General features: G+C 41.7%; 1 protein-coding gene across 2 annotated transcripts in view; it reads right to left on the bottom strand.

The window, feature by feature from the left end:
* Nucleotides 1-5,395: 5,395 nt before the first annotated feature.
* Nucleotides 5,396-23,113, bottom strand: part of CDH17 (cadherin 17) — a 46,132-nt gene continuing 28,414 nt past the window's right edge. For both annotated transcript variants that reach the window (XM_063130943.1, XM_063130941.1), the window contains 7 exons: nt 21,895-22,086; nt 19,250-19,494; nt 17,131-17,261; nt 14,739-14,972; nt 13,192-13,308; nt 12,954-13,067; nt 5,396-7,302 (listed from right to left, as the gene is read on the bottom strand). In XM_063130943.1, coding sequence (XP_062987013.1) covers nt 7,193-7,302; nt 12,954-13,067; nt 13,192-13,308; nt 14,739-14,972; nt 17,131-17,261; nt 19,250-19,494; nt 21,895-22,086 — 1,143 coding nt within the window. In that variant the 3' untranslated portion in view covers nt 5,396-7,192. The remainder of the gene's footprint in view (nt 7,303-12,953; nt 13,068-13,191; nt 13,309-14,738; nt 14,973-17,130; nt 17,262-19,249; nt 19,495-21,894; nt 22,087-23,113) is intronic.

Consider the following 23,113-nt stretch of genomic DNA (forward strand, 5'->3'; position numbering starts at 1 on the left):
CATGTAATCTCAGCATTGTGTTATAATTACGTCACCAGATGGCGCTGTCTCAGAAAAGTCAACTGAGCACATGGAGCAAGAATTGCAGCCTCAGTCTTCTGGCTTTCAAACTGGGCCTTTAAAAAACACACCTGCCTCTAATTTTCTTCTTTGTTTTGATTTGCTCTGTCAGGGCATTCTTTTCTTTCTCTTCTGGAGTCCACAGTTCTTTGATAATACTTATACAAATAAGTCTTTCCAGGCATTTGGAAAGAATTCTGGTTTGGGGGAAGATAAATGGCTCAAGTATTGCCTTGAGCTTCTCATAGTTTCTAAAGTGAAATGATAAAGACAGCTGTGAGAAAATGAAGATACCCAACTAGACGGTAAGAGTTATCTGGCAATAAGTACAAGAGAGAGAACAGATAATTTTATTAGGCTCTGTCTGTGACCATGAAAACTACTGTCACCCTTTGAATGAGCTAGCTGAAGGAAGCATTGCAGCGGATTGTAATAGGACTGCAAAAGAAAGAAAGCTTTCAAATGAATTGCTAAAAAGCCATCTAAACAGCAATAGACTGGCAAAGCTGCAGGTGCCCTGCCCTCTTTTAAATCTGGTCACTCTAGTATAGCTCCTGCAGCTTTAACTGTTGTGAAGAAGAGGGAATTTCACCAGGTTCTCCATATATACAAATGACACCTGCTGAAATTCCCTTTTCTATGCAACTGTTAAAGATACAGGAGCCCTGTCCTCCTTTTCATATAGTCACCCTACTTTATTTATTTATTTTTAAATTCTAAACATATTTTCATTAGTTACAATAAGCTTTTATTTGGTTGCAAGCCACTCTGGTTTCTTTTGAAGAAAAGGAGACATTTAAAAAACACAATAAATGACTACAGTTAAGTAGCTGTGATATATTCTGGATTAAATAATCCAGAATTGTTTCGTTTTCAGTATTAGTAATAGGGATTAGAATGCTTGGTAATATTTCACAATCTCCTTAACAGTGCAATTCTATATCTGTCTATTCAGAAGTAAATTCTACTTTAATGTAAATAGGTATAGGATTGTAGTCTAAATCACCTCTTCCTAATTCCAATTTGTTCACAAAATGACAGCAGCTGAAGTGACAGAATGTCAGATTTTCATAATTTTTCAAGGCAAGTCTAAACAAGTGCATGATCTTTATATTGCACCATGCAGAAGCCATGGGTATTGGGCATAGAATTCAGCAATCTCATATTTTCAAATAAGTCTCTAGTCTAGTCCCTAAAATGTACTGCGGGCAGTCTCTGATCCTGAGAGAAAAGAGAGGTGAGTGACATTTTCAATGAGTGGGTGGAAGGATTGCACAGCACATTGTGTCAAGTGGAAGGAGAATGGGGTAGTACTCCCTCTGAAAGAGCAGGTTTGTAGCTTAGGATTTCTCCTAGAGCTCAGGTGGCCTCAGTGGCATGGACTGCCTTCTACCAGCATTACCCCTATTTGGAAAGGGATAAGTTAGCTTCAGTAGTCTGTGCTCTGGTAACTTCCAAGTTAGATTACTGCAAAGTGTTCTATGTGGGGCCTCCCTTGAAGACTGGTCAATAGCTGCAGCTTGTGCAAAATGCAGCAACCAGATTAATAACAGGGACCACTAGGTTGGAGGTTCAGAAGGTGGCAACAAGAGAGAGGGCCTTCTTGGTGGTGCCCCCTGTGGCGTTACACCCCACAAGTCAGTTCCCAAATGTATGTCTGCAGTTTGTAAGTCTGTGCGTTTTAGAATGTTGGCCTGAGTGGGCGGAGTTAGAATGTCTTGGGAGGGGGAGAAGTGATATATAAGGGAATGACTGAGGGGATTGTGGGGGGACTTGTTAGGTACTCTTAGAGTCTTTAGTGTTCTCTGTATTTAGAGTACTTAAGTTCTGGGAAATTTGAGGGTCAGTGTAAAGAGTGGTGTCATTAGAGTGTGGTGTACACATAGTTGATGTATATTAATCAATACTGATAAGAAAGTTCAAGGTTGATTGTGTGAGAAAAAGGAAAGCGCGTATGTGAATGAGTGAAAGGATTGGATGACAGGTTTCAAAAAGGCTTTTAAATGGTTTATTTGAAACAAAGCTTGTGTACTTTTGAAAATAAATTTTAATTATTTTGTTTTTAAACTACCACAAAAATCCCATGTGTCTGTTTGGCATTTATCATCTAAAGTTTACTTATTTTACACCCACTCTGACAATCATTCACCTCAGCACATATAACTCACAGTGTTTTATTTTATATATATTAAAATCCTTCTCCATTTTAACCCCTTTCTCCACATAGTTTGGAGGAAGGTGGGTTTTATCCCTTGCCTCAGGGGTATCAAGCGGTGGTGCTTGGCTTGAGCAGGGAGTAGCCTCGGCCGGGTCTGTTGTTCAGAGCCTGTGTCGTGGCACACACACCCCCCCCCCAAATTATGGAATGCTTTTCTCACTGAGGTCTGCCTGGTGCCAACATTGTCATCATTCTGGCACCAGGTTAAGACTGTCTTCTACTCCCAGGCATTAGATAGCATGCAATGGGGCATTTATGTTGGTTGTTTTTATCAGGTCCAGTATCTTACTGTAACCATTTTTTAATTTTGTATGGTATAGATTTTATATCATGTTTTTATGGTCTCATATTTGTAGTTTCCATTTTTGTGAACTGCCCAGGGAGGTTTGTCTATTGGGTAGTACAGGAATAATAACCGACCAGACATAACAGTTATAGACAAAAAAGAAAAACACATATACCTCATTGACATAGCAATACCTAATGACAAAATGTTGTAGAAAAGAAAGAGGAAAAGAGAGAAAAATATACACCACAGGCCATGGAAGTTAAAGTACTGTGGCAACAGGAAACAGTCACAATTATTTCATTAGTTACATCAGTCACTGGCATCACATCAAAAAACTATACAGAAACCCTTTAGAAACTAGGCCGGCCTACCAAAATACATCCACACCAACATTGAGAAAGCAGTCATACTTTAAAAAATGCTCAATTGTCAGGAAATTCCTGAATCAGTAAAGGACAGCATGACTTGGCAAAGCCCATCATGTTTGTCTAGAAAAACTGCCATAAGTGAGAAAAGAAACAATAATAATAGCAAAATATATGCAATTTTTATTTATGTATTCTTTATGTAGGTCACAGAATTCTGCTTTTCTTGGTGCAGAGTTTGGGTGACTTTCTTTTTTCCAGGCCAGAGTGCATACAGTTCTGTCCAATTTGTCCCATATGCTTAAGGGCGGCACATTTATTAATAGGTCATTTTTATGATCAACAATCTATGAATAGCAAAGATGCACTGACCTTTACAAAAAAAATACACATTTCCATCCCTGCCCCCTTTTAGCTACAGCTATACAGTATGTATTCTGCAAGTCAGGTACAAAATTGCTTGTATCTCCTTACCAAAGATTTATAATGAAGAAGACTACGTAGCAGCAAGTTAATCTATGCATGTTCCATGAATTCTACAGCTCAGACGTAAAGCTCAAAGAGGAATGATATGAATAGCAGAAGAACTGGTGCAAACATTCTCTGTTGACTTTGTGCCTAATAAAAGAAACTTAGAGGAGAAGCCATGGGACACATTCTCAGATGAGTCCATCAGTGGGTCTGTTATGTTATAATATTGTCCTTGGCAGAAAATATATAGCAAAGTTAAAATTAGAAAATAGCTAAAGTTTTTTTGTTTTTGTTTTAAAAAGAATGCAATCACAGGCATAAAAATGGACTTCATGGGACATGTACTCCAGCATTCTATAATGAGACTGAATTCCTTACATTTAAACTGTAGTTAAAACTGGCCATATTGCAGATTTCATGATCCTCTTTGGTAAAGATCAAGCACTCTTGTATTCAAGAACCTTTGCAGTCTATTGACTCGGGGCTGGTGCACATAATAGCCCAGCCATTGATCTGCCTATCATCCCATGGGGGAGGAGTGGGTGCGTTCATCTCCACAAGGTGTACAGGAGGAGGGGTGGGCAAAAGGTACGTCAGGGTCCCCTGGCAGATCTCTGAGCAATGTGCAGTAGATTGGCAAGGATTTCTCTCCCAAATATTTAATAGTGGCAATAACAAAACGATCCCCCCTCCCCATAAATTATACCACTGAAATGAAGAAAGCTCACAAAAGCGAAGGAACCAGGAGTGGATTTTTATGTCGAAGGACTGTGAGCAGGCTTCAGTTTTGGTATTCAAAGCAAATTCCTGGGCTCAGAATTGAAAAATTCTAAGTGTATGTCTTTGGCACATTATTGTTGTTGTTGTTGTTATCATTTATATCCCACCTTTTTTCCTCCAAGGAACCCAAGGTGGTGTACATAATCCCCCCCTCCTCTCCATTTTATCCTCACAACAACAACCTTGTGAGGTAGGTTGGGCTGAGAGTATGTGACTGGCCCAAAGTCACCCAGTGGGTTTCCATGGCCAAGTGGGGACTAGAACCCGGATCTCTTGACTCCCTGTCCAACACCTTAGCCACTACACCACTCTGGCTCTTGGCTCCAGTTGATAGATTTCGGGGTTCTGCTAAAAGAAAATGCAAAGTAGATCCTCCAAGCCCGAAGTCTGCCTAGCCTAGATGTGCATGATATATGTGCCTGTATGTGCAGAGGCTTAGTTCCCCTGAAGAAAGATGTGAATCAGGCTCCCATGTACAAGAGTCTCCATGTCAGGCACCACATTATGTGAGTGATGGGTTCTCCTTCTCTATTTTACGTATTTCATTATATTTATATCCCACCTTTCTTCTATGGCAAAACTCAAGCATGGGGTTGCCAGGGCCAATTGTCCCCCATCCAGGAACTCATCAGACACAGCCCTGCTCAGCATTAGCAAGGTTGCTGCAACATGTGTCCTCAGACAGTCACTTGCAACCTCCACCATATGTAGAGGGTCATTGGCTGAGTAGATGTGATCTAGCCTTAAACACTGGGTTGTACCCAATGGTGTCTTTCCACTGATGGAAGCAGTTCCATCACCAGAACCGGTAGGAGGGCAGCAGGAAAACACGGGGAAAGTTACAAAACAGGAGACGGCAATGACAGCGTCTGGACTGCCTGTAGAATCCCACGAATTAGGCAGGGAGGTTGCATAATAAAAAGCCTCATCTGGAAGCATCCTCTATAATTTGACTGAATTTTGTTTTGTGTGCTTATGTTTGAAATATAAGCCATAAAAAGAGTGAAATGAAATGGGCCACTTGAGACCAGAACATTTTTTCCCCCAAAAAACCAGAGACCCAAAACAGCCCAACAAAGACTGAGCCACAGAATGGTGAGTGTCATTTGGGGGCGGGGAGAGAAAAAACAATGGGGAGGAGTTGAATGCCCTGCTTGGAGGAATGGCTGCCTGGAACCCTGAGCAGGAATACACCTGTTAATGAGCAATATATATAATTATTATTATTTATTTTATTTATTGCATTTTTATATCGCCCAATAGCCAAAGCTCCCTGGGCGGTTCACAAAAACCAAAACTGCAACATTTTGTTGCAGGTTCCAATTGTACATTCTATTCTGATTTCATTTTGTAAAAAAAATAATTATTGGATAAAAGAAATATTTTAATAACAGTGAGTAGAATAATTCATCCATTTTCTTTTTCTCCAGTGCCTCAAGCTGAACAATTATCCACTTTCTCTGAACCTTTGCTGGAGTTATATGAATGCTTAATTACTAGAATCTCTCCCCTCTTAATGGATCTATTAAATTCATACACATGTAAAATCCTCTAGCAAAAATAATAATCCTTTCCTTTCCTCTTCTCAGAAACCTTATTGAAATGCATCACCACAGTTCCACTGTTGACAAAATTTCACACTTGTGCAGAGGTTCAAGCAGGGAAGGACAGATTGGATATGGAGAACCAGGAAAAATGGAGAACCATCCAAACATTTCACCTTGTCCATCAGTAGGCTCAAAGGGCCAGTATAACATTGTAGGAGTTCCAGATAAACATGTTATTTAATTTTCATAGCTTAGTTTGTGTCAAACTAATGCAGTCATCTTTAGAGCAAACAGAGCCCAGGAAAAGCGAAGTTTGTCTTTTAACAGTCAATATTTACTAATGGGAATAAGGGAAAAGTGACTAATCTCATAGGCAGGTCTTTGCAGGCTCCCATCTAACTCCTGAGATGTGTTTGTGCTTCTTTTCAGCTATAGCTTTTGTACAAAGGCTATTCTTGGATTTAGGCAGAGTCAGAGCTTTATCACACCAGCGTTATACTGTGCAATCACTGCGAATTGTGTGCAAGGGACTCCGAAGTTTTCCAGTTTATAATCTGCTTTTATTGTGAAGTACTCCCATGCATCCTGCTTTAATTGCGCTTCTTAGCCAAAAGTAGTGAAATATTTTGGTGCGCAGAAAGTATGGTTCTTCCGGTCATGCGAAAGCACATCGCTCAAACTGCAAAATGTACTTTCATCCCTCGTTTTAAATCCGGTGTTCTGTGGGTGTGTTTTCAAGGGGCGGAATTGCTGATGAAAGAAATGGGGGGGGGTTTGTCTCCAGCGAGTGTTTTTAATTGCCAATCCAAATCCTTCTTCTTCCTGCTTCCTCCATCTTAACTCGTCCATTTTCACTTTAAAAGAAATGTGGGAAATGCACCCTCCTTGCCAGCAGCACCCTCATTTTTAAAGATAAAGAGATCCAAATTGGCACAGCAAGGAGCGCTTTCAGTGTGCTGAATCTGAACCAGATTGGGTTATTTGTTGATTTTTTTAATGATTTTTTACCTTTCTTCCCTCAAATCCGTTGGATCTTATAGTCTTTTAGTGTGGAGGAACATAGGATCGCATTTCCATGCCTTTGAACATCTGAAACTGTGCATCTTTAAAGGGATTTACTTTACTCCAAAGTAAATCCCATTGATTTCAACTGCTAATGAGATCTGCTGCCCCTTGGTCTGTGCTTGGAGGGAAGAGAAACGGAGAGAAGGGGGGGCTGGAAAGATTTTCCCTCTTTCTGCGCCCTTTTCTTAAGCACAGACCAAGGGGCAGCATGTCGTGTTAGCAGTTGAAATCAATGGGATTTACTTTGGAGTAAAGTAAATCCACTAACCCTGCCTGGAGTTTGTGCATTAGTGGCACACACTTCTGAAATTCAGCTGGTGCAAGATAAGAGCAACAACAACAAAATAAAATTTAAAAAACCAACCAACCAGTGAATTATTATTTTTCGGCAAAACAATTACGTCAGGTTTTTCAGTTCATTTGGATTAAGAGCATTAGTTCTGGATGCCTTCTGTTCATTCTCCTTTTTGCGTTTTAGGCGGTAAAACACAATACCCAAAATGAGACCTGATGGAACAAAATGAAAAATAAGATGGTTTAATCTTAGATTGAGCAATCTTTTCTAAATGCTTGAGAATAAAAAATATAAGTCCAGACTTTGTGCAGTACACTCCTATGCACATTTACTCTGAAGTAAGTCCCCCTATGATCAATGGGTCTTACTCCCCATTAAGTGTGTTTAGGATTGCAACTGTAACAATGCAATCCTATGCCCACTTCCTTTGGATTGAGCCCCATTGAACTCATTGGGATTTGTGTCCAAGTAAGCATACATACAATTGTGCTGTCAGTCTCAGTAATGGGTTTGTTGTACATTCAGTGCTTAAATCAAGCTATGATTCTGCAGGCTGAGTTTCAGAGCCTGTTTTCATTGTTAGTATCCCAGAGTATATGAAGTTAGCTATAACTGGCCAGTGAGTTTAGTTCCTCTGGATATACTGATGGTTCTTTCCTCTCACTGGTGATTTCACTACAGCTAGATAATATTGGGAAAGTAGCATATTTAAAATTCATATTTCATAACTTAAATACGATGGGTTGGATCCAGACTTAGGCCATAGCTAGACCTAAGATTTATCCCTGGATCGTCCAGGGGTCAAACCTGTTCATCTAGGTGACACACAGGGGATCCAGTGCTCAGGCAGGGGCGAATCCTGGATGATCCCAGGATAAACCTTAGGTTTAGCTGTGGCCCCAGTCATACGCAATGACTAGGGCACGCAATGAAAGCAATGGGAGGTTAGTTAGTTATGACTAACTTCTCATTGATTTTCAATGGGTCTTCCCTAAGTAGGACTACGTTAGGATCCAAAACCCAATGTAAATTGTACATATGCAGAGAAAGCCATTATATTATATACATTCACCTTCTAGAAGCACTAGTTCAGCATAACCTGGGCTGGTAAATATATTTTCGATCAGTCAGATTTAGGGTTCATTTGTGTCTTAATCATTATCCCTTCACATTCTATGCAACATTCTGGCTTTTGGCCACATGGCTGCTACCACTGAACTAAACAACCCAGGGACATCCAAAATTGGAATTGTGGGATGTTGCAGAAGGAACAACCCAGACTGGTAACTCAAGCCCAAGCCCTGGGTTACAAGTCTGGGTTGTTCTGCCCCTAACAACCCAGGTTCAGACATCACAGCCAACAAGCCAGGGAAGAAAATGTGATAATTGTTGTTGCTGTTTTTAACTGGGGGGAGTAAGGCATTTTGGTGGGGGCCAAGAAAGGTGTCAGTGGGTTGTTTAACTCAGTGGGAGCAGGTGGGTGCTCTCTGCTGCTTGTTCATGGCAACCCAGGGTTTCATTAAACTCTGGATTGCCATGATGTGCGAACTGTGCCCATGTGTCTAGAGTTACTCCATGCTGGCTGTTGCATCCTGATACTGAATTGTGAACTGAATTGTTCTCTGAATTGTGCACAAACATAACAGACGTTCTTCCTTTTCCTTTCTTTGGTCATGTAATCTCCCAAACTTTTGTTTGTTCCCTGTGTAAATTAAGCCTGTTTTATTTAATTCGTGTTTTCCTATTGTTTTTCCTCTATAAATCCAAACCACAGTTAACTCAGACTGCTTCCAGCAATTTCTGTGGTTCAACACTCAGAAAGAACTGTGCTACGATTATTATTTTTTATTTACATGTTTGTGGGCCAAATTCCTCAGTCAGTCAGTCATCCTGGCTACTTCAGTGTTTAATTTATTTTCAAAATTCCCCCAAGGATTCTGTCTTCTTTTGGGGGGGAAATGGCAAGTTGAGTTTGTTTAAGTTTTATCAACTGTTGCCTGTCAGATACAGCACAATGAAGTCTAACATTAAAGTTCTGCTTTGTTCAGGGTAAACACAATAAATACCATTGAACTGTAGAAAGTTGGGACTAATTGGGAGAGCAAATTAAATAACTCCAGAGGAAACTAGTTAGAGCAGTCTTTCCCAATCTGGTACCCTACAGTTGTGTCATACTACAACTCCCAGCATCCTCCAGGCTGGCCGGGTGATGCTGGGAGTTGTAATACTACACACCTGGAAGGTTCCAGGTTGGGGAAGACTGGGTTAGGAGTTTACAAATATAAGTAATAGGCTTGTTCAGACAACACGCTAAGCCATAGTTACGCCACTAACCCTTTTGCAGCAAATGATTAGTAAGCATGTTTAAACCATGGTTATGTAGCCATCATGGTTAGGAACGGTTCACATGACACACTAAGCCCTGATGTTGAGCTCAAAATGTTTAACCATCATGGTTTAGCGCAGGGGTTCTTAACTTGGGGTCCATGGACCCCCAAGGGGTCCAATCAATTTTCAATAAAATAAAGTATAGTCATTGCATGCAAAGTTGTGTTTATGTGCTTATGTGCATTTTTCTAGGGAGGGGGGTCCATAGCTTTTACCAGATTTTCAAAGGGGTCCATGACTCAAAAAAGGTTAAGAACCACTGGTTTAGCGTGTTGTCTGAACAGGGCCATTATGTTACTTAGGATTTTGTGAACAGCCCAGAGAGCTTCTGCTATTGGGTGGCACAGAAATGTAAAAAACAATCAGAGTGGGGAAATGCCATGGTTAGGAAGTATCAGCTTGTCATTGGGGATTTTCATTGAATACACTATGCATGTTTAGGCAGGAATCCCATGCATGTTTATACAGAAAAAGTCTTACAACTCCCAGAAAGTTGTCGAACTTTTTTTCTGCCTAACCATGCATAGGAGTGTGCCCTAAACTTTTGAACCCCTCCCCCAAAGCTCTGCAATCCTCTGAACTGGTAATTGATGAATGCTGAAACAGCAGTGGAACTGTATCCATTTACCACATTTGTATCTCATCTTATTTAAAGCTCTATCCCATTTATCCTCACAAATCAATGGGGTACATTAGGCATAGAATCATAGAATAGCAGAGTTGGAAGGGGCCTACAAGGCCATCTAGTCCAACCCCCTGCTCAATGCAGGAATCCACGCTAAAGCGTCCCTGACAGATGGTTGTCCAGCTGCCTCTTGAAGGCCTCTAGTGTGGGAGAGCCCACATAGAAATGGTGACTTGCTAGAGGCCATCTACAACCTTCATGACTATGCAGGGAGTCGAACCCTGGTGTCCCTGGTCCAAGGCTAATGTTCTACTATATTACATTTGTTCTAATGCAATGTAAATCACTATGGGTGCTTTGAGATGGAGGGCTCCTAGTGCTACCATGTGGAAGGCAGGATTTACTGTGGTGAGACAAAATAGAAGAATCAGCATTGGGAAAGCGCGGGAGGGTTACGAGTGGAATATGATGTCATCTGGATGGACACACCCACCCTAAAATTCCATGCATGAGGCAGGACCATGGTGCCATAAAAGCCTCATCTGGAAGCTCCATTTATGTCTCCTTCCCTGTCTTGTGGCTCCTGCCATGCTGCCCTTTAAGCTTCAAGCAGTGAGCCCTCCCCTCTATTTGTCAGACTGCCTTCCCCCTGCACTCCTGCTTCAACACCTCCTTTGTTAACACTTTGCTTTCCCAATTCTCATCTTCCCAGGTGGAGCCACCCAATGAGAGCACTCCATCCCACATGCAGCTGCCAGTTCAAGCCTCAAGTGTGTCTCTCCCTGCTGGAGGGGAAACCAATAGGTTCAAAACGGTATGTCATAATGGTTAGGTTGTTGGACTTATACAAGGGAGTCTTAGGTCCTATTCAGTCACAATGTTTTACTGGGTAACCTTGGGGCCAATCACTATTTCCAGTGGGGAAAGGGTCTAGAGCACATCCTGTGCATGCAAAAGATCCCAGGTTTAATCCCAGGCATCTCCAGATGGGCTGGGAAAAGAACCCAGTTTGAAACCACGAAGAGCTGCTGCCAGTTGGAGCTTCTCTATATGAGTGATTTATTGCAAACTCATGATTGGCTACTCATGGTCCTTTACATGACGTTGTCAACCTCCAGGATGTCTCCCACACTTTCCCCTGGAAATTTCAATTCCCCCCCCTTTTTTTTTTACAAAAGGAGATAATACAGTATTTAAATTATCGCAGGATTTCCCCAGCATGTAAATTCAGCATAGCGCTATAATTCCACTACTAGATGGTGCTATTTCATTTAACAGAACAGCATTGCCCAGAGGGGGAGTTTTCAATTCAAAATCACATGGTCACCATTGGTCACCATCTAAAGGAGCCTTTAGTGAACACGGAAAGACCAGAGTAAAAAAGCCTGGTAAGGATGCTTTCCCCCGCCCCCTTTAATATAGTGTAGACAATACTGAGCTGGATTAACCAATGATCTGACTTGGTATAAGGAAGCTCCTCTTGTGTTTCTCTTCTATAGCCTTCCCTAACCTGGTGCCATACAGATATGTTGGACTACAACTCCCACAGAGAGCATGGCTGACAGGGGGTGCTGGGAGTTGTAGCCCAACACATCTGGGGGCCACCAGGTTGGGGGAGGCTGCTCTTACCTGACCTTGCATTATCAGCTGTGCTGGCAAGCTCTTCTGCTTGCCAAAAAGATGTGTGACTACTCCAAGTAGCAAAATGGTAAGGCAAGCTTGCATATAAGCATGTGCCTGGTTACTAATGGTAAGCAGGAGTACTCTCCAAGCAAGCAGGCAAGGAAGCTTTCCTAAACTTTCTTCTTTTTTATCTCCTTTAAAGAGGGATTTAACATAGATACACATAGAGATGGGAGTCAAAAACTCCTGCTGATCTAGTGCAAATCATCTACTGCAAATCACCCTGGAAACTATTAATTCATTTCAATCTACCATCTGCCTACCCCTGCCCTAACCTTTCTCAAGGGGTTGTTGTGGGCTTAAAAGAGGGAACAGGTACATACTCAACCTTGAGCTTCTTGGAGGATGGATGAGTTTTTTTAAAAAATGTATTTAATAATAGTAAAATAATATGTAAGGATGAGTTAAGAAAGTAGAATTAGAGCAAGGCATACCCAGTAGGTATGTCCTCTTCTTGGTTGCTAGTATTCTTCACTGTAGTAGTATCTTAACTTTGGATACTCCGCTGCTGCTACCTTATCCATCCGACAATTATTAGCTAATGTATAAAGGGACAATTGGGTGGGGGCTGCTAGTACAACCCCTAGAAGTCAAGGCCATTAATAACAATCCCATTTAACCCATCCCTCTTCCCATCGCGTTCTTTCTGGTGCCAACACTGGCAGGATCTACACTACTGTTGGGGTCCACGACACACTCCACATACAGTTTTCCAACCGTTTTCAAAGTGTCATATCCTGCTTGGTGTAGATCTGGCCCCTGTCATCTTTTCAGTGCTAGGTTAAGACTGTCCACCGCTCCCAGGCATTCAGTGGTGTATGATATTTTATTAGAATGTAAGCCTATGCGGCAGGGTTTTGCTATTTTATTGTTTTACTCTGTACAGCACCATGTACATTGATGGTGCTATATAAATAAATAATAATAATAATAATAATAATAATAATAATAATAATAATAATAATGGGCTTCTTAATGCATCAGCTGAACTATGGTTGCTACTGACATTTGAATTGTTTTAGGATTGTCATTTTATTGATAAGTTTTTTTCGCTGTTTTAATTTTTTTTTTAATTGTGTATTAATTTTGTTGTAAGTTGCCTTGAGTCTTTTGTTGTTGTTGAGGAAGGCATCTTGCAAATTAATCACCACCACCATCATCGCTCACCTATCACTGCAAATACGGCAAACAGAATGCCAATTGCCATGCCCACTGTTGGAAAGTGATGTTCACGTTCAATTTCTATGAAGCATCTTTGCTCGACACACTTGCACAGGTTCACTGTGTAAACAAAAGGCACATTTCCAGGAGTTAGAGAAAATAAAACTGCCACGTAACATGTGTTTTGTTTTGTTTTTAAAAAAAAGGAAAAAAGTTAAGAGCATGAATGCAATTTTCACTGTACCTGTCAGATAGACGACTCCTTCCATAGGTGGTCGTCCATTGTCATTAATTTTTATTGGTACAACATAGACATTCTCTTCAAGATTAAGGTTTTTCGGGGAAATGTAAGCATATCTGCCTGTGGGTAGAAATAGTGAATGGATAAACTGTGCATTTTTAACAGAAAAATAGGATGGTGAAGACAATGGCGATGATGATGATAATGGAAAAGATATCAACTCTCAACTCATTGGGTGTAATCCAAGCAAATGATAAGATATTCCTTGTCTCCTTGGTTTCAATAGAGATTTAAAGACATGTTTAACTTTCCAGTGGAAATCAGTGGGACTTTAGCTAGGTTGTGCCCATTATCAGGGGTGTGCAACTTGTGGCTAGGGATGGACAAACAAGTGATGTTTGAAAGATAAAAAGAAGTACTTCTTTACACAGCACATAGTTAAACTATGGAATTCACTACCACAGGATGTAGTGATGGCCACCAATTTGGGTGGCTTTGAAAGGGGGTTGGATAAATCCCTGAAAGAGAAAGCTATCGATGGCTATTTGTCTTGATGGCTCTGTGCTGCCTCCAGTATCAGAGGCAGTATGCCTATATACAGTTGCTGGGGAACATGGGTAGGAGGGTGCTGTTGCAGTCATGTCCTGCTTGTGGGTCCCTAGAGGACAGCTGGTGGTTGGCCACTGTGTGAACAGAGTGCTGTGTTAGATGGACCCTTGGTCTGGTCCAGCAGGGCTTTCTTATGTTCTTATAAAATCACTGGGATTCTCTGAACACATTTTATTTATTTTTTGGTTTTGAAAGAAGGCATATAAATTCTTAAATAAATAAATCTTTCAGCATATTTTAAAGTTCCACTCAACAGATCCACCTCTAAGGACTACCTCGGAGTGCCATCTCCAAAGGAGGCTTGGAAGATGGCAACAAGGGAGAGGGCCTTCTCAGTGGTGACCCCTCCCCCTCCCCAATTATGGAATGAGCTCTCCACCAAGGCCCACCTTGTGCCAATACAGTCATTTTTTTCAGTACCAGGTTATGACCACCCTCTACTCTCAGGCATTTAGTGGCATATGACATTTATATCATCTGTCTTTAACAGGTCTAGTATTTTATTGAATTTGTTTTCAGCTGTTTAAATTGTTTTAAATGTTGTATATTGACATTTTTATGCTGCATTTCATTATCTTGTATCTGTGGTTTGTGAGTTTGTGAATTGTTGTGAACCATCCAAAATGCTTCGGCTATTGGGACAGTATAGAAATAAATAAATAAATAAATAAATATTATTATTAGTAGTAGTATCATAGTAATTATAATAAAAATTGAATGGAAGAAATGTAAGCTTCTGTTTAATACTTAATTTGGAACAACTGTAGGAAGTCCAGACTGGGATCCTAGATGGGCCAAATTTGGCCCAAGGACATGAGGTTATGCACGCCTGCTATAAAGGAGGAGTAAATAGAGAAATAAAAAATACCCAAAGGTAAGAAGACTATAGAGCTGCATCACAAAATGGATAGCTCTGTCTGGAGATTACATCAAAAACTTACCGTCAAGTTTAGAAACATTCCAGTTGTTCTGTATTGTGTTCCCACCCATGAGGGAATAAGTGAATTTTGGAATAAATGAATACACATCCGGATCAGTGACTTCAAGCTTGGCTGTTTCGTTTCCTTGGAGAGGATGGCAGAAGAATACAAAATCCATTGCTAGCCTTGGAGGGTTATCGTTCACATCTTTCACGTTCAGTATCAGCTTAGCTGTGGAGCTCTGAGCTGCCCTAGCTGTTGATTGAAACAGAGCACAAAATGATCTTCCACGACTTGTCACCTCTTATTCCTGAGCACTTACAGTTGGATGGTCTGCCCGGTTGACACAATGGAGGATAACGGAGCTACGGGCAGACTATACAACTAAGGGAGGTATTCTGCATGCCAAAAGTTTGTGGGATCACAGTGGCTGCGCTTGGGTGCAGCAGTCATTTTTGTTCTGTATAAGACTGCAGTTTGGGACAGCTTCTCTGCCTTGAAAATAATATCGAAGGGATCACTAGTTGGCATTGAGGGGAGGAAAGGAAGAGATGGGGATTTGGACTCATCCACCTTTTATCAGCTTAGGTTGATATACCAACTACGCCCTTGTCTGGACAGAGATAGCCTAGCTACAGTTATCCATGCTCTGATAACCTCTCTTTTGGATTACTGCAATGCGTTATACGTGGGGCTGCCTTTGAAAACGGTCCGGAAGCTTCAGCTGGTACAAAACAGGGCAGCCCGTTTACTAACAGGGACTGGCTGACGAGATCACATTACGCCAGTCCTTTTACAACTTCATTGGCTGCCAGTCCAGGTCCGGGCCCGATTCAAAGTGCTGGTATTGACATTTAAAGCCCTAAACGGTTTGGGGCCAAGTTATTTGAAGGAACGCCTCCTCCCATATGTACCTACCCGGACCTTAAGATCATCTACAGGGGCCCTTCTCCGTGAGCCCCTGCCAAAGGAAGTGAGGCAGGTGGCTACTAGGAGGAGGGCTTTCTCCGCTGTGGCACCCCGGTTGTGGAATGAGCTCCCCAGAGAGGTCCGCCTGGCGCCTACACTGTACTCCTTTCTTCGCCAGCTGAAGACCTTTTTATTCTCTCAGTATTTTAACACTTAATTTTAACTTAAATTTAAATTTTACTGTTCAAACTCTGTATTTTAATCTTATATCAATTTTGCTGCGTGGTTTTATCCTGGTTGTGCTTTTTATACTGTATTTTGTATTTGTGCTTTTAACCTGTTGGTTGTTTTATTATGGTTTTAATTTTTGTGAACCGCCCAGAGAGTTTCAGCTATTGGGCGGTATAAAAATGTAATAAATAAATAAATAAATAAATAAATAAATCTATAGTCCCCCCTATATGCTACATGTCAACTTTTATTTAATTTAAATTATTATTATTATTATTATTATTATTATTATTATTATTATTATTATTTATATCCTGCCATTTCTCTCAAGGTGTGAAGGTTCTCCATTTTGAGAATTATAAAAACCCAAATACCTACATAGGTAGAGATCTACATAGGCCTGCTGTATGTTTGGCTGCCTGTTATGTTTCTGAGCCCAATTCAAGGTGCTGCTTTTAAAGTATAAAGCCTTACACAGCTTGGGAGCACAATACCTGATGGAGCACCTCTCCCGACCTGAATGTACCCTAACACTCCGATCAGCGCCTGAGGCCTCCCTTCAAGTGCCACCTCCAAGGAAGGCTCAGCTGGTGGCAACAAGAGAGAGGGCCTTCTCGGTGGTGCCTCTCCTTATGGCCCGCCTGGCACAGACACTGTCATCTTTTCAGCACCTAGATTAAAGCCACCTTCTACTCCCAGGTATCTGATGGAGCACTTACGTCATCTGGCTTGAACAGGTCTGTTATTGAAATTGTTTATTGAAAGTATTTCAGCTATTTAAATTGTTTTAAATGTCATGTCTTAAAATTTGTTAGACTGTGTTTTATCATAATGCTGTATTATGCTATTATGCAATGTGTATAATGTTTGTATATTTTGTGAATTGTTGTGCAGAAATTAATAATGATGATGATGATGATGATGATGATAACAATAATAGGTGAAATAGGCTTGGTGCCATCACCAGGCACTTGCAGGCAGCTGCTGGGCCCTCTACACCCTGGTAGAACCCACCAGCCCTGACGCTTGCCCTGTGCCCCTTATTCTAGGCTGCTGCAATTTGCCATTCCAAATTGTCCAAAGGAGGCAGCATAACATCAATCTGGAGCATTGTGGGAAATTTTATAAGTTGGCTTGGAGTGGTCTCTCACGACCACCAACATGGGAGGGGCAGGCTGGGCACCCATGTCGGAGGGGGGCCATCTGAAGGCATTTTGCCCTGCCTGCCCTCAAACCTTGAGCTGGCCCTGGGTGCTGTGTTTTCTTTGCTTACTTTGCTCAGTTGCCACAATTTGCACCATGTAGGCGTGTTCAGTTTCTCGATCCAAGGGGGCAGCAGTATATATCGTGCCGTTCAAGGGGTCAATACGCAACCAGTTCCTGTGGTTGTCCTTCAGCGCGTACCTTTGCAAGAAAAAGATCAAGGCATTAGAAATCAGCTTTTTAATAAAGCCCAGGGGGTGGGGGTGGAGTCTTATGTCCCTGTATCTGTATGCTGCCACCAGTACTGCCATCTAACCCCACGGTCCCATTCACTCATTCCCATCACCACTAGGGATGGACTGGCCTAACTGTGGGCTGTGTCAACTTCATACGCATACTCCTAACTGCCCTTGCTTTCATGTGCACGTCTTGATTAAACAAAAATCTGCACAAAATTATTTTCAAATTTAAAAAGTACTTACATTTTATGAGATGGTCTGAGGACCATCCACCACCATCCCCAATGACTCCTGTACAAGAACTAGTTGCTTGGAGTTGCTAGAAAGTGCAACAGCTTCCACACGGGTTGAAATGGGCCCAAACCCACCCCTGGGAGAGACAGTACATGATAACATACCATCCCTCAAAGGGACACTGTATAGAAAAATATATATGGCTACCCCTCAATACCAAATGGGGGCAGCTATCTTTTTCCCCTGTGAGGAAAATGTCCCTGTGAGGGACAGTACATCATTACATACCGACCCTCCCAGTCGCTTTCCCGATGCCACGTCAATCTGTGTGGCAGCTGCTCCGCTTTCTAGCTCCTCCAAGTAGATAGTTCAGAAAGCTTAAACTGCCCCCGCAAACCACCTTACAGAATTTGCATAGAGGAGGGTGCATTCCGAAGAGGCCTATGTCTGATCTGGACATTTGGATCAACCACAGGAGGGGAAGGGTGCTTGCTCCTTTCTTGGTGCTTACAGATGGTGGGGGATTATCCATTGTGAGGCTGATAGCTTGCTAATAGACCAGGATGATTGGTTGATATTTCATCAGTGGAAACTAATCATTACAGCCAATCTTCCTGATAGTTGAGCATATACCTCCAACTTTTGGAATGTCATACCCATCAGTTTTGGACATGACACTGTCAAGCTAGTAGGAAGGGATAAAGCAATAGTTTGAAGCAGTTTGCAGTTAAAATTTTGAGAGAATGAGGCATCACAACAACCAATCATGGGTAAATTCACCTATGATATGCAGGAATGCATGGAGTGCATGAGCAAGCGATTTCCATTTTGAATATACAACCTACATAGGTTGTTAGGATGATATCCAAACCCAAATAGAGAGCTTCAGCAATTGGGCGGTATAAAAATGTAATAAATAAATAAATAAATAAATAAACAAACAAACAAACTCTGGTTAGAAGTTAAACAACTCAGAGTTAACCCAAAACAAACCATGGGCTAACTCTGGGTTGTTTAACATATAAACAACCTACAGTGTTTGGGTTTGGATGTCACACTAACAGCTTATGAACAGGGCAATTGTAGGTTGTTAATTCAAACTGGAAATGGCCTGTGCACTTCACACGTCAACACAAATTGTGGGTTAATTAATGTGAGCTAGGTCAATGAGACAGAAGGTAATGGGAGGGAGAGAGAAGTAAATTGGTCAAGTATCTTTGGTATCTTTGACGACATGATACAAGATTAGCAATTTTCAGGGACAAACAATTTCCAGCCACAAGAAGTTCTGAAAATAGAAAGGGTTTTAAATAATAATAATAATAATAACTTGATTGTCCACACCCCATGGCTGCTGTTTTACAGAAAAGAGCACAAGAATCCAAAGCTTTGATTAAGTCTAGTTTGATGCTGATTAAGTTTGGGTGTGGGTGGGTAGGTGGGTGTCACTACAGTGGAGGCTGGTGGCGCTGATTTCAGTGTGGCTGTGAATCCATTCTGGGCTTTAGTCAGAACCAGCCTGAATGCTAAAGGAGATATCCAAGGTGCTGAACTCTATCCCTAAAATTGATTCAGCATCTTGGATAGCTCACTTAGAGTTCTGGCTGGTCCTGACTGAAACCCAAAATGGATTTGCAATTTTCCCACAAAATTGGAGCCACCACCCTCCACTGGGGCTATATAGGAATGTAATATATAAACAAATGTCATTTTTACCTTATCTGGTCTCCCTCAGGATCAAAGGCCATCGCTGTCATCACCAAATTACCAACACTAACATTTTCATGCCTATCCACGCTATAAGTGGTTCTGTTGAAGACTGGAGCTTCGTCCACATCTCTAACCTTCACACTCAAGTAGGCCACAGAGCTTGAATTATAATGTACTCCAGCCACGAGAGGTTCGGGGTTTGTGGCATTGATTGTTAGGTTATATACAGGCGTTGTTTCAAAATCAAGAGGCTAGGAAAGCAGGAAGGGGAAAAGGCTGCGTCAGGAATAACAGGCACACACGTCAACTGGTCACAGGCTCCCACGCAATGGAGAGACGTATTTCTATTTAAATCACAGTCATCATTTTTAAATATGCCTCCATACATATAAATTAGGATCTGAATTTTTTATGCAGATCATTGGCCCCTTTTCTCTGATGCATTTCCTCTTGCCAGAGAGATGTGTAAATAGCCTAAATAATTAAAACCCTCTGCTTTGAAAACTCCTCTCTAATCCCTGAAATAGGGGGGTTATTTGTGGTTACGCAGCAAAATCACTCTGTACATCCTAAGAGGCATCATTATTAATACCATCCTACAGATAAGTACTGGAAAACATGTGGAGGTGGCTGATCTTGAGCATTGGCACAAATTAAGACCTGTATCCCTGCCTTATTAACTTATTTAAGAAAAAAATAAGAAGTGTCCTGCTGGATCAGACCAAGGGCCCATCTAGTCCAGCACTCTGTTTATACAGTGGCCAACCAGCTGTCCGTCAGGGACCAACAAAGCAGGACACAATGCAACAGCACCCTCCCACCCTTGTTCCCCAGCAACTGGTGCACAAAGGCTGACTGCCTCAGATTCTGGAGGTAACACATAGCCACCAGGGCTAGTAGCCATTGATAGCCTTTTCCTCCACAAATTTATCCAATCCCTTTTTAAAGCCATCCAAATTGATGGCCATCACTACATCTTGTGGTAGTGAATTCCATAGTTTAACTATGTGCTGTGTGAAGAAGTACTTCCTTTTATTTGTCCTGAATCTCCCACCAACCAGCTCCATGGGATGACCCCGGGTTCTAGTATTTTGAGAGGGGGAGAAAAATGTCTCCTACCCACATTCTCCATACCATGCATAATTTTGTACACCGCTATCAGGTCTCCTCTTAGCCTCCTTTTTTCCAAGCTAAACAATCCCAGCTGTTGTAACCTTCCCTCATAGGGGTGATGCTCCAGCCCCTTGATCATTTTAGTCTTCACAATCCCTTTTTGTTTTAACAGCCTTAAATGATTTGGTGTCATTGGCAAACTTGGCCACTTCACTGCTCACTACTCCTAATTCCAGATCATTTATGAACGAGTTAAAAAGAATTGGTCCCAATACTGATCCCTGTGAGACCCCACTATTTACTTCTCTCCATTGGAAGAATTTACCATTTATTCTTACTCTCTGCTTTCTGTTGTTTAACCAGTTACTGACCCATAAGAGGACCTCTCCTCTTATTCCATGACTGCTAAGTTTGTTCAGGAGTCTTTGGTGGGGGACTTTATTAAAAACCTTTTGGAAGTAAACAATGTCCACCATACTCCATACTGAGTAACCACAAATAACCCCCATATTTCAGGGATTAGAGAGGAGTTTTCAAAGCAGATGGTGTAATTATTTATACATGTATTATACATAAATGTATTGAATTGTGCTGTAAAGTTTTAAAAGAACAGGTACCAGGTGCACAACTCTGGAGAGAGTATTCTACAGTCAGCGAGGCCACCACAGAGAAGGCCCAGTCTTCTTTCACTCTCTGCTTAATCTCAACAGGTGGTGTAGCCAAGGATGACCTCAGTGGGCAGCCAGGTTTGTACAACTAGGAACACAAGAAGCTGCCTTACATCAAGTCAGACTGTTGGTCCATCTAGCCCAGCATAGAGCTTTATCACACCAGCGTTATACTGTGCGATCACTGCGAATTGCATGCAAAGGACTCAGAAGTTTTCCACCTTATAATCTGCTTTGATTGTGAAGTACCCCCATGCATCCTGCCTTAATTGTGCTATAAAGCAAAAGGATTCGCCATATTTAGCCCCTTCTTGTTGAGCGTATCTTCCAAGCCGCTGCTGGGGTGCAGGAGCAGGATTTTAAAGAAATGCTTACATCTGTGTTAGCTTTAAAGATAAAGACACCCAAATTGGCACAGTAATAGATAGTAGGGAGAGCTTTAAGCATACCAAATTTGAATTGAATTGGTTCATCCGTTGATTTTTTATGATTTTTGTACATTTCCCCCCTTAAACTCACTTCCTGGTATGCAAAGGATCGCTGTCGCCCGGTAGCAAAAACAACCACCAGCGCGAAAGCTTAGTGCTACGGGGATAATCCGAAGGAAGCAGGTTATGTGGGATGAAGCTCCACAGTCAGCGCTAATTGAGAGTGGTATCCCAGGCAAGAATTTTTCCAGTCCTACCTGGAGATGCCAGGGATTGAACCTGGGACCTTCTGCATGCAAAGCTGATTCACTTCCAGTGAGCTATGGCCCCTCCAACTCATGTGACCCAGGTCTTAGCCATTTGACTGCCTTGTCATAGAGGCTCCTAATGTTCATTAAGCCTTTTTGCTTGTGATTTATCAATAAAAGGAACATTTACTCACCTTACTAATGGTAACATATCCTTTGTTTGTTTTCAGATCTGTCACTATTGAAAAAGTATTATCTGGGTCTCCTTTTTTGATTATATACACAATTTCAGAGCTTCCAGTGAATGGGTGATCAGCATCTGTGGCTTGAATTTCCATTATTATTGTTCCTACTGGATCGTCTTCTTGAAGAACCACCGTGCCATACTAAAAAAGAGAAAGAAGAAATGAAATTAAAGAAAGAAATTAAAGAATTGTGCATTTAAAAGGACATGGAGTCATTCCTGTCTATTTGGTGACTTGAGATATTTGTACATAGCAGCTCAGTATGATCATCAATTGTTGCTGCATTGATCAGAGAGCTTAAGAAAATGTCCACCCAGGCCTATTTTTGCATTACTTGCAGTGGTGCACCTACGGGTGGACCCCAGGAGAGTCCTGAGTGTGGGAGATGAAGTGGGCAGAGGCATCCAGGCCTGATGCCAGCATGTGGGTCAGCATGCGTGTGCCTCCATAGCCCACCAGGGCTGATGCTGATCACCGCATGTCAGGAATGTAGAAGCAATTGTAAAGCATGCAGTAGCAGGAAAAGCATGCCGTGTGGGAAAAGGTACATGTTAATAGTGTGCTTCACCACTGGAGTATACACATGGCTGTCTAAAGTCATCACCACCCCAACCTGGAAAACCATCAAGTCCAGGGCCTAAAAGTATTTAGCTGCACCACTGCTTACTTGCCTTAGTAAATGCCATGTGCAGCTTCTGCAGTCAGCATCTATTATCGTGAATTATTCCAATATGCATTCCTGCTTTCTCAGCATTAAAACCAGTATTTTATATGCACGGAATAGGTACTAGCTTTAATTCTAGCAATGGCCATGTGTACATGTGCAGCTGCATGTGCTTAAACATCCAACAGCTGACTGGGATTATCAGTTAGTCTGAAGAAGTGGGAAGTTTGAATCAGCCTCTATTCAGACCTGAGCTACATGTTATATCTGCCAGGGCGATGCCACTTAAAATGGCACACCTGCGATTAGCTCTCCCCTTCTCTGCCTTAACACCTCATACCTGCCATGTAATATAGAGCATCATCATGCTGTGAGTTTCCCCATCTCAGCCAATGGTGTGGTGTGTGGGAATACTACCAAAGGCTGCATCATGTGGCTAGCAGTCCTAAATGCTATGGTAGGGAAGAGGGAGGAATCTATGCCAGAACCCCTTCTGGGTATGAG

Source organism: Elgaria multicarinata, chromosome 7, assembly GCF_023053635.1.
Source record: "Elgaria multicarinata webbii isolate HBS135686 ecotype San Diego chromosome 7, rElgMul1.1.pri, whole genome shotgun sequence".
In the NCBI taxonomy this organism is placed as follows: Eukaryota; Metazoa; Chordata; class Lepidosauria; order Squamata; family Anguidae; genus Elgaria; species Elgaria multicarinata.